The sequence below is a fragment of the Brienomyrus brachyistius genome, chromosome 12, assembly GCF_023856365.1.
Source record: "Brienomyrus brachyistius isolate T26 chromosome 12, BBRACH_0.4, whole genome shotgun sequence".
Lineage (NCBI taxonomy): Eukaryota > Metazoa > Chordata > Actinopteri > Osteoglossiformes > Mormyridae > Brienomyrus > Brienomyrus brachyistius.
In genome coordinates, this window is record NC_064544.1 from 9,966,701 (window position 1) to 9,978,835 (window position 12,135).

Sequence of the window (12,135 nt, forward strand, 5' to 3'; positions counted from 1 at the left end):
GACCTTAGTCATCTCATGATGGCCTAGAGACGGCGCAGGACTAGGCGAACAGGGTGCTAATCCAGTATTAACGCCACCCCTTCCGCAACAGGTATGCTATCGAGTGATGATGCAGCTCTGCGGGGTCTGGGGGCTGCCGGTGATGGCCGTCCGCGTGCTGATGGAAATGAAGAAGGCGGGGGTGCACCCCAACGCCATCACCTACGGCTACTACAACAAGGTCAGGCTCTGTGCCTGCGTCAAATGCGCATTAAAGATGAGCGATCCTCCCACCAAGTGTCTTAGAAAACACAGCAGAGAAGTGATTAAAAATGTATGGCCGCTGTTCCTGCGCCATGCGCCAGTCAGTGGAAGGGTTAACGCAATATGCTACAGAGGGAATAGGGGCACCAGAGTCAGGACTGGCGAGCTGCTGTCTTTCTCAGGGCCCTTTGGGCCGTTGACGTTTAACACAGAAACCGGCTATGTGCCCCTGATAGCATGTGATCAGCAATCTTCTCTCTCTTTTAAAAATAAAATGATTTCTTAACTGAGTAATGAAAGGTTTTATCTACAGTTGTACATGCACACATCTTAAAGTTTGTCTGGGATATATTAGATAACATTCGGCACTTGTGGTGGATGTACTGGATGCAGAAGACATTCAGCATTCTGCAGAAGGGACATATTTTATTTTGGGAGACAACCCCCGGTGCTAATTTGGTCACTTTGGTGTACCATGAAAAAAATTGTGATCACCAAAAAGTTCCCCTAAAACATTTTTTGCTCTGTCATAGGAAGCAAAATCAGGGCAGGCTTTGCAGTTTTAATAACTGTTCCTTTTCAAGATTATTCAGCGTGTTTAACAATCAGTTTGAAGTTCACTGCCGCTGCGTTAGCATGAGCTCTGCATGCGCTCTCTGAGACCATCAACATCACTGCTGTCGCGCTCAAATTGAGTGAAGAGCAGGAAAGCAAACAAGGATTGGTTGCCACAAACCTTCTTTTTTTCTACTTTCTGGAAATGTTTTGTATTCCATAGAGACAAATATTGAACAAAAGGTGCTGCTTTGTGTCTTTTGACACAATTTGCAGCGACACCACCCACACGTTTGATTTGGTAGAAAATAAGTTATATTTGGCTGTTTATTTTGGGTGAATTCTCAACTGCTTTTTCACATTATAAATACTGAGATACCGATTGGGCAAAATCACTGGCTATATTTGGAAATTTCCCAATATTGTGTAGCTCTACTTTCTGGGTATTGACATGCATCATTTCTTTCAAGATAGTCAACACTATTCACTTCATATGGAAGTGCTCAATATTCTGCATTAATTCATAGGTGTACGCATATATACTTACTATGTTTTAAATTAATATTTTAGTTAAAATATCTTGCTTATTGGTTGGATCTTGGTTGATTATTACCCTAATGACGATGGTTTTTGTTTATTTCTTAAAGATGAACACTTTGGCCCATGTCTCTTCAATCCCCTTTCCCACCGTACCTGCAGGCCGTCCTGGAAAGCCCTTGGCCAAGCCGCAATCAAAGCGGACACTTCATGTGGACAAAAGTACGCAACGTGATCCGGGCCGTGGCACAATTCAAGCAGGCACACCACAGGGCAGCCCTTTCAGAGAAGACCCATCCCATTACCACAGGTAAATAAATAGTGGTTGAGTGACCTTGCAATCTGCCTCTCACTGTGCAAAGTAAAACAAGCTAAGAGTTTTTAATTGATCAGCTAGTGACACCTATTGGTCAAACGAAGGATTAATCAGAATATGACCTCACCATTCCAAGGTGCATTTTCTGTAATTAGGGAATATTTTCCTTTACTGGAGGCTGCTCTAGGTGTGATCAGTGCTGACTTTGTCCAGTTCGTGATTGCCAGAGGCTCAGCCACAGGACAACCTATTACCCAAGGGCAACCGATTACATAGTACATTGCCACGACAAATCTGTTTTATTTGTGTATTCTGTTTTTCACAAAAATGTAAATAAAGGTCTTGTGTTAATCGAATTCTCTTTGTTGATATTAGTACTTTGCACTTCACAGTGAATTAAACGTAATACATTTTATCACGCCGGGGAGGGGGAGTTGGAGGACCCCCCGGAGATTTTTGCCTAGGGCCCCCCAGAGTCCGTAGAATCGCCTGGTGATGGTCATGGTTCATGACAGGAAGTGATGCGATCATTCTGTGCAGAAAAGAAGACGAGCAGGTCTGTGGGCAGCTGTGAAGACCGAATGAGCCGTGGCAGTGAGGACAGCTCCAGCGATGCCAATAGTGAGGAGCACACTCTCTTTGCTCGCAACCTGGTGGTGGGCGATACCACGGACCACCACTGTCCCACAGGTACTGGGCCTGGGGATGGTCTTCCCAATATTCCTAATGAACCTCCATAATCATCCACAGTAATTCTAAACATGACCAACCGGACCCCTCAAACTAACATGCAGCAACCCACATAACCATTAGCCAACTCGCATAGTTGCCGCCCAACTCATAACAATCTGAATGCAGTGCCATGGCCCAGCCTGCAGAACGCTGTCCTTCAACACTCACAGGTGGGTGAAACTTCTGTGCAGGTGGTCAGTTGGACCAGGGCTACGGGTCGAAAAATGAGCTCCGCCAAGATCCACTTGACTGCCCAGACACAGCAGATCCCTTAACTAGCATGGAGCTGCCCAGCAAGGTCAAGCAACTAAACAGTAAGAAACCAGTAGAAGATTTATCAATATGCCAGTACCTGATTAATTTAAAAATTATGTTTGGGGCTTAAGTACTATGCAATATACTGTGCTATAATGGAGTATAGAGTACAAAAGAGAAGAGATGAAGTATTGAGAGTAGTGATGGCCAAATGAAGCGTCATAAACCATTTTCTGTATTTTATGACCCCACTAGATGGCGCTCTTGGTTTGCTTTGGGGCCTTTTTTGAACAGAGAGCACAAGCTAGTGGAGTCAGAAAATACAGCAAATGATTCATGAAGCTTCGTTTGGCCATCACTAATTGAGAGTGACCTCAGAGGCTTGGGACCTGTTCCTGGTGGATTTCAGATGCATGACCAGGTTGTGTAACTGTTACACCCCTCCAGATGAAGACTCTGTGGGCTCGGTTGACAGTGCGGTGGTCTTAACTGAGCTCCCCAGCCCCACAGACCCACCTTCCCCAGGGCCCAGCATTGTGAAGCAATCTGTGGGGAGTTTTGATGTGATCGGTGGGCGAGACACTGCTGGTGAGAACTTCAAGGAACTCTCTCACTAATGGATGGAGCTAAATCCCGATGCCGGCTCAGTAGTTTCAATTTAAGCCAAATTCTAGTCATGACCGGTGAAAGACAATTAGCACTGTTACCCTGAAACATAAGGATTCAGTCTAAGAATGCATGTAACTGTTGGTGATTGAGGATGATGAATATAGAAACGTATTTCAATTTTTCTGGCCCAAGTTGTCAGTGTCCTCTTGTTGTTCCACATGTGTTCTGTAGGTAGCTCTTCTGGCAAGTTGTTTACCTTGTCCCAGAGCAAGGATGTAGCCTTATCAGAGGATGGTGTGACGGAGGATGAGTCATCCAAGGAGGCGAAATTCCAGCAGCAGCCATGGCAGAAGGCCTTCCCCGAGCATAGCCACAGCTTCAGCACGGGCATCCAGCTAAAGAAGGGCAGCCGAGAAATGAACGTGGACCAGATGGGCGTCAACCTGGGTGCCGATGCCAAGATCCTGGCAGCCGGGCTCTTGGGGAGCAAGACGCCACCTGCTGGCGGATCCAACAAAGTTAGTGCTTCCGTTTTTACGGAAGAGGACCTTCCTGGTCCCCTGGACAAGCTGCTGGAAGAGGAAAAGGGAATGGTCCCGGGAATGGCAGGCTCAGATATTCCTCAAGGCCCGGTGGCAGAGACCAAGAAACTGAGAAAAAATGTGACCAAGGAATGGGATACGATGGGGAAGATGGCCGCTAGCAGAGGAGCAGAGTGGGAGGATGTTGAGGTGGGTGCAGACCCACTCTCCCTCTTGGCATCTGCAAGTACTGATAACGCTGCTGGCCAGAGTGAGAAGTCTCAAGCCATTCCACTGTTGGTGTCCCGCAACCTCGCAGACGAGATTGAGATGTACATGAACATGAGCAGCTCACTAGGGTCTAAGTCCTCCAGCATGGAGCTCCACAAAGGTGTGTCCAAGAAGACAGAGGTAGATGCAAAGCACGGGAAGGCGCTGGAGAGAAGGTCCAGTTTACCCGTTGGTCCGGAGAAGCCACCCAGGGTGGCTGGACAGGCTCCGAAGCACACTCAGACAGTCACCCGGTCAAAGACGTTTGCTGTCCAGTCAAAGAGCTCCACAGTGGGCCAGATCCAGAAACCTTCATCATTGGCAGCACTGGTTCGATCACCTCAAAATGGCTCATTGGGCTTGGTTATCAACTCCATTTCTAGCATCAAGGTAGACCACCTGCTCTCCGGGCCTAAGATCGATGTCTTCAAGTCTGGAATGAAGCAGGCCGCCAATGTGGCCAGCAAGGTGTGGGGAGCAGTGTCCTCCGTCTACGCTTACTCGGATGATGAGGTGAGCTCCTTTGACATGCTGATGGATGCCTTTAATGGATTACTTTTGGAGGATTTCATTTAATTACAATACTTTACATGGTTCCCTTCCCAAAATGGCTGATATTAATCGACTTCAAGCTATTTTAGCAACCACTAATACCAAGACCTTCATTTGCTTTGCTATTTTTTATACTGAATTTGATGTAATGAAACTTGAACAGTAGGTTCAGTTTTCATCAGTGGTTACCAACCTGGTCCTCAGAGGCCTCCAGACAGGCCATGTTTCTGCTGCCTCCCTGTATGGAGCTGGGAGGGTCAGGGAGCAGAAATGTGGACTGTCTGGCAAGGAGCTGGGAGGGAGCAAAAACGTGGACTGTCAGGGGGGTCCCTGAGGACCGGATTGGGAAACATTGCTATAGACTTTACTGTTCGCTACAAACAGTTTCCTCTCCGTGTAAAACTGGGAGCAAAAGTGTGCTGCTCATCTGCTAAACTGAAGTCTTAGTGGATTTAAGGAAATTGATGGTTTGTATTTATTCCAGGAGGAGCATGTAGCAGACAGGGACAGCTTCCCGGTGAGACTGGAGGATCAGCTTCTGGATGGAGGTGGATATGATGGCAGTGCCCTTGGTGTCGTCATGCCGGGCCTGGCCTCCAACGGGCTGACGCGGAGCTGCAGCAGCCTGGTCAGCAGCAGTAGCAGTGATGCCGGGAAGGGTCCCGCTCCAGCCAGTGAGTTCTGAAGGTCTTGGGAACTTCAGTGACCTGCGATTTTTTTTTTTTTTCCCCTCGTTTTCACTGCTGATTCTTCTGCTCTCTGCAGACATGACCACGGGAAGGTTCGATAGGGGTCTGGAGGCTGAGCACAGCTCCTCTCTGTACGCCAGCTCCCCCAGCATCTACCAGAACTGTGCCTTGGAGGTGAGAATGCTCCCCCCTGAAGTTTAATCACACTTGGCCTTGTTATGACCCGCTTCCCCTCCAAAAAAAAGGCATAAGAGCCACTGCGTATGTAACCAGTCAAAGGTCGCTATATATTACACTGTATCTATGCACCTAAATTGAGATGTTGTGGTCTAGAGAACGTTGTGCTGTAAAGAACCTTTGTGATGGCCAAATGAATCTTCATGAACCATTTTCTGTATTTTCTGACTCCACTAGATGGTGCTCTTGGTTTACTTTGGGGCATGATTTGAACCCTTTTATTGAGCAGAGAGCACCATCTAGCGGAATGGCCAACACTGCGGAATCCCATAATCCTCCGATTTGAGTTGTACAGTAAATGCTGTCACCTGACAGGTCCTGATGTCGAGCTGCTCCCAGTGCCGCTCCTGTGAGGCTCTGGTCTACGACGAGGAGATTATGGCTGGCTGGATGGCGGACGACTCCAACCTCAATACCACCTGCCCTTTCTGCAAGAGTGCTTTCCTGCCCCTGCTCTACGCGGAGTTCCGTGACCTGCGGGGGGGCGGGTATGTGTTGGCACAGCCACCTGTGAGTTCATCTGTGTGTCCGGGGGTCTGCATTTGCCCACATCTGCTATGCTGTTCCTCCAGCTTCTTTATGAACCCCGGTACTTCGGGTGAGAGTATCCATAGCAACACTGCACCGGTGCCACCAGCAGCGGCACAGAAGAGTGGATCCACGGATCTGATGGCCGAGTCTCCTGCAGAAGGTCCCGGAAAGACCACGGAGTCTCAGGAAAACAAGCAAAAGAGGTGGGTACCTTTTTATCCCAGGGGAGTGTGATGTGTGATTTAAACAGCATGGGGTGCTATGCTGATGCAAGAGAGTCAGATACCAGGTTTCATAAATATTTAAGCAATGAATTTAAGAAATTCAATGACTTATATGTTATTATATGAGGTAATTATAATTCATAATGGCAACCCATACATTTCAGATCTGTACTGTTTTAGAGCATTAGTGGCCTTTGAAGCTCCATCCAGCCCATATAGGGTGGCAGTGGTCTGGAGCCTTAAGATTTTCATACAGTTGAGTTTTCACTTGTGGGGACTAGTTTTTATTATGCTGTGGGGTCATTTCGCCCCCCACAATGTAATATACATAAGCCACACAGACGCACATGCTATGGGAAATCCAGAGACTGCATTTCACCTAACAGCACGCTATGTTTGGATAAAGGCATCTGTTAAAATAAATAAGACGTAAAAATATTACAGAAACTTATTCTGGATTGTATCCTTGAGGTCTCAGCTTTGTGATTGTGCAGTGTTACATAATGTTACATTTACGTTGCAGTTCGGTGCTGGAACCGGTGCAGTCTGACCCGCTGGGGCTGATGGAGCGGCGGGCTGTGAGACATACCGGCGCGCTGACCCGCAGTAACAGTGTGGGTGGGCCTCTGCGGAGCCTGGAACTCGCCCAGCGTCCTTCCCATGGCGCCTCCACCTCCAGCCTGCCCAGCAGCCTCCAGGAGGCCTCGGTGAGCTCTGCCGCACACGTTTTATTTCACAGGTTTACCACGGGCCAAAATGCGCGACTAGAATTCCTCATTCCAGAACTGGTCGAGAAATCACCACCATATGCTTAATATTTTAAATGGGAAGGGGGGTGGGGGAATGACCTAAGATTTATATAAATAGGGGTGGGCAATCTTATGCGCAAAAGGTCCGGTGTGTATGCAGGCTTTTGGGGTAACCTTTAGGTCAGCTGTTCAAACCCAGGTGTGAGGACTCTTCAGCCAATCAGTCCTATAATTAGTGACCTAATGAGGGAGTTGCAGCAAAAACCTGCACACACACCGGCCCTTTGTGGCTAAGATTGCCCACCCCTGCTATAAAACATATATGTCCATCCATTTTCCAAACCACTTATCCTTCTGGGTTGCCCTCCTTGCGGACTCCTACGGGCAATTTAGTAACTCCAATTAGCCTCAGCATGTCTTTGGACTGTGGAGGGAAACCGGAGTACCCGGAGGAAACCCCACGACGACATGGGGAGAACATGCAAATTCCACACACGTGATCCAGGCGGAGACTCGAACCTGGGTCCCAGAGGTGTGAGACAACAGTGCTAACCACTGCACCACCATGCCGCTCAACATATGTGTTATGAATGAAAATTATAATGAAACTAATATTGTGGACCAATATTATTGGCTTGGTTGTATGTTATCACATTGTTGTACTTTCATGTAAGAGTAGAACCCTCTGTCTTTCCAGGATTCCTTGGGGCAAAAGAGGCCCAATCCACAGCCCGTGTCGGTGCCCTACCTCAGTCCTCTGGTGCTGCGCAAGGAGCTGGAGTCCCTGCTGGAGAATGAAGGGGACCAGGTCATCTACACCCACACCTTCCTAAGTCAGCACCCCATCATCTTCTGGAACCTGGTGTGGTACTTCCATCGGCTGGACCTCCCCAGCTACCTTCCAGGACTCATCCTAACCTCAGAGCACTGCAACAACGGGGTGCAAGTATGTGATCTCTCTGCCCTCCAACGCTGTCCTCAGCCTTGGCACACCCTTCTTCACTGGCTAATGAAGCTTCATGAAGCATTTGCTGTATTTTTTGAGCCCACTAGATGGTGCTCTTGGCTTGCTTTCAGACATGCTTTGAGCCCTCGTTTTGAAGAGAGCACCGTGATTCATGAAGCTTCATTTGGCCATCACTACCGGCCCCTTCATCCATGTGTCCTTTTTCAGTATAACCTTTGACCCTCCGCCTTTTGATCTTGAACTTCTGTTTTCTCTTTCCTTGTCTTAGTTATTTAGTGCAGCTTTGAATAAGGAAGGATTCAGCTGGTTTTAGCAATTAGAGTGATGATTTCTTTTCTTGTCCTTTAGCTCCCGTTGACCTCCCTGTCCCAAGATAGCAAGCAGGTGTACGTTCAGCTGCTTTGGGACAATGTTAACCTGCACCAGGAACCCGCCGAACCCCTCTACCAGCGCTGGCGGAGCCTCTGTGAGTGTTTTCTAGTGATGGCAGCTTTCTGAACCGTTTCCTGTATTTTCTGACCCTCCCCCCCCAGATGGTGCTCTTAGTCTATTTTTGGGTATGATTTGAGCCTCTTTTTTTTAAACAGAGAGCCCCATCTAGTGGTGGCAGAAAATACAGCAAACGGTTCATGAACCTTCATTTTGTCACCACCAGTGTTCTGCTCCGTGTCACGCGGTCACCCTTTTAGCTGTGCAGTCTCTCTGCCTACTGGTTGGCTGTCAGTGACTATGCTTTTCAAATGTCCAATCGGACCCCGGTGCAGTGCCTTAAACCGCCACTCGTAACTTGGTAAAGGTGTTTTAAGAGAGCAGACTTCTGAAGAAATACAGCAGCCAATGAGCAGCATGTTTCTCACAGAGAAGTTCTCATATATCTAAGTAACAATGAAGGACTTTGGGGGAAATGTATAAAATCTAATCTGAATAATTACATATATATAAAAGCACCTATAAAAGAGCCCAAATGAAAACACGATGGCTGCTTTCTTTGGTTGGCCAGCCACTGTGATTTTTGTTTTTTAACTTTCTTTTCTGCATTATGTGCTACTGTTGCAGTTGGAATATTTGTTGTTTCTAACCCTTTTGATGACCCATTTGTAACATTTAATTCTTGTTCTCAATTTCTATGTTCTGTGTTCTGTATGCATTTGGTGAATAAACAGATTGTGATTCTAATAGCCCTGATGAAGCACTATTCCGGTGTGTGTGGCCTGGAACAGCCCAGTATCCCAACAGGGGTGACTGACCTGCTTCTGCTGTCGTTGTGCTCCCCAGTGGAGAAGAAAGGCCTCCAGGCTCTCAGTGAACAGCAGGAGACCAGGGCGCTGCTGAACAGCATTGTCCGGAGTATCCAGACAAATGATGTATATGGACCAATCAACCTTCTCCTGCGGGAGATCAAGAGGTGTCCCAATATCAAACGGCAACGGTCTGTATCTGTTGTGCTTCTGTTTTTTTTGTTTTTGCTCCTGATTGGAAGACTGAGTGAAACTAAAATCTAGCCATGTTCCCTCTGTCTTTTAGGAGTATCTACAGGGAGATCCTTTTCTTATCACTAGTAGCTCTGGGCAGAGAGAACATTGATATTGGTGAGTGCCTGAAAGCTCACGTACACTGTACGATGGTCCAGGACAGGATCCTCGTTTGGGCTGAGTTTGAATGCCCATCTGTGACTTTTCACAACTCGGTGTGTCAGATGTACTCAGAGAGCGTATTTCAAGAGCAAACTTTCAACGCTCACTCGGTCCATAGGATACATTTTTTTATTAAAATGGTGAGTGTTGCAAACTCAACGAACGTTCTTCCCTGGAATACATGAAGGCTGGGGGAGCTTCAGTTTCCAGTATCATGAAATATGATGAGGAAGTACGCTTTAAGGTCACTGGAGGTCTTGTCTCAAAAACAACAAAAAATAGACTGAGGAAATATTGCACTTCATTGGTTTTTAAGGAACATCTGCCTGGGCTTTTGAGGCAAAGTATTTCATTGTTTGGACACAACCTAAAATCGATATTGAGGTACAGTTCAAATGGTCCTCTACAGGTTTGTGTGCCTTTGAATCCAGCCTTCTCACTCTATAGGTCACAAGTCTGATCTTTCTCCTCTGTTCCTGCAGAGGCCTTTGACCGTGAGTACCAGCAAGCCTTTGAAGAGCTGAGTCCAGAGCAGCTGAAGGCTCTGTCACGCATTGACCACCCGCCCCACAGCAGCATACAGTGGTGCCTCAAGTGGTTCGGAGCCCCTGTCATCTGATCTGAAGACCCTGTCAAAGAAACTGTGAATCTCTGATCCAGCGACTTTTATGTCGAGGGTGCAGACCCCAGATGCCCCGAGATTTGTGGGTAAAAGTTCACCCTCGAGTTTTGAACTTTGACGGCAAAGAATAGATTTGTATAATCAAAAAATTGGTTTTTTAATCACATTGAAAGAACCGCATTTGTTTAACTTCATCTCCATGCAAAATGCTGGTGGCCCATTTCCTGTCCAACTGTCGTGTTTATATTTTTTATTTTCATCTATGATGTTCCGTCATTGGTCGGACCTTTATGGACCTCCCCAATCAATGACTGAGGTTGCATTCTGAAACTTGAAAGAGAAAATGGCCGACCAGTGAAAGCTCCCAGAGGACTGTGAACTACTTAGAGGAAATCTCATTTCTACCCCAGATACCAAGCAGAGAAAATCAAACTATGTACATAGATGTACTGTTAGAAAGGCTGCTTTTTAGAGCTGTTTTGTTTTTCTGAATGGAAATTTGAACTAGGTTTGCCTGAGCAAGGCCTTATTCTGTTCCTTACACTGAGCATTTTTTTTGCATTTTGCAGTCTTAAATGTTGTAAATGATTTAGGCTGCAGGTAAATATGATGGTGGTCATACAGCAACCAATAAGCTATGGCCCACATGTTGTAGACAATCGAGACTTTCATCGCCAGACATTCCAGGCCCCTGGCTCTGCGTCCTGTATTAAAAGGAAAAGCATCTATGAAATGCTGTAAGGGGGTAAACTCAAGCATGTGTGTTGATATTTTTTTACTCATCTGTACCGACTTAAACCCGATTTACCATTTTCCTCATTCAGGGTGTTTTGTAATCTTTTTTTCATGCATGTGGGGCAGGTGGAGGATTCACATCATAAATCCATGAATCCAAGACTAATTGAACATAGAAGGCAACATCAAGCCAGCCTGTGAAATCCTGCAAATGGACACCATGGATCCTTTAAGGGTTGGATCCTTGCACTATTTTTCCAGACAGTCTGACTTACGGGCCGCAGTGACGGCAGACACGTACAAACATACCTCAGAAGGTGCTTGAAAATATACCTTAATTCTCATCCTGTCTCTGGGCAGCTTTGCACGTTGTCGTCTAAGACGTTTGTAAAGATGGGAGCACCTGGACTGATAGTACCAGGGTAACCCATCCATCCAAGGCTGAAGGAAAATGCACATCTACTGTCTTTTCCACAGCCTGAATGCTTCTCCTAGGCATACAGCTGTGTGTGTCTGATTACCAGTTTCCATGTCACGATACTGGGAACAGTTAGTTGACCCTTAGGAGACTTAAAATGCTTCCTTTATAAGGTTTTCTAGGTTATGCTTTGTGAAAGCTAAACAATATGGAGTCTTCCTACTCAGACACGCTAGTTACTACTATTAATAATGTAACTTGTCTCCATTGTATCAAGTCGGCTAATTCACACCTGCAAGTTTATATTAGGGTATTGTCTATGAATGATTTATAATCCATAGTGATGTTGTTCATTATTTAAGACATTTAGAGAAAAACATTGTACAGCCTCTTGTACAAATGCATGGAAATAAACCTTGTACACGTCTGTAAAATGAGACTACTTTTCTACAAGTTACTGGAAGGCTTAAAATAATTCAATAAAACGCTATGCCTTTCTACGTCGTTATTTTGATGAGTCATTAATACATCTTAGAACTGATTTTTCTGAGTTAAATGGGAAACCAGTATAAAAGTAGTGTAATTTTTAAATGGCATCAAACACTTTAATACCCCAGGCAATACTTGTACGTACATCCATGTCAGTTTGTTCAAGAAGGTGAGCAACTAGATCCTGGAGATCAGGTATGATCCAGTACACTGAAACACTGTTTACAGTAAGCTGATTTCAAGCAGATAA

At 46.2% G+C, this 12,135-nt stretch overlaps 1 protein-coding gene across 2 annotated transcripts in view; it reads left to right on the forward strand.

Moving 5' to 3' along the window:
* LOC125704460 (DENN domain-containing protein 4C-like) overlaps positions 1–11,896 on the forward strand; it is a 38,345-nt gene extending 26,449 nt beyond the window's left edge. For both annotated transcript variants that reach the window (XM_048970022.1, XM_048970023.1), the window contains exons 18-33: positions 92–220; positions 1,498–1,645; positions 2,192–2,341; positions 2,575–2,697; positions 3,086–3,226; positions 3,479–4,551; positions 5,075–5,264; positions 5,356–5,453; positions 5,832–6,004; positions 6,089–6,250; positions 6,795–6,978; positions 7,718–7,966; positions 8,336–8,453; positions 9,263–9,416; positions 9,512–9,576; positions 10,104–11,896. In XM_048970022.1, the coding sequence (XP_048825979.1) occupies positions 92–220; positions 1,498–1,645; positions 2,192–2,341; positions 2,575–2,697; positions 3,086–3,226; positions 3,479–4,551; positions 5,075–5,264; positions 5,356–5,453; positions 5,832–6,004; positions 6,089–6,250; positions 6,795–6,978; positions 7,718–7,966; positions 8,336–8,453; positions 9,263–9,416; positions 9,512–9,576; positions 10,104–10,240 (3,294 nt within the window). In that variant the 3' untranslated portion in view covers positions 10,241–11,896. The remainder of the gene's footprint in view (positions 1–91; positions 221–1,497; positions 1,646–2,191; positions 2,342–2,574; positions 2,698–3,085; positions 3,227–3,478; positions 4,552–5,074; positions 5,265–5,355; positions 5,454–5,831; positions 6,005–6,088; positions 6,251–6,794; positions 6,979–7,717; positions 7,967–8,335; positions 8,454–9,262; positions 9,417–9,511; positions 9,577–10,103) is intronic.
* The last annotated feature ends 239 nt before the right edge of the window (positions 11,897–12,135 follow it).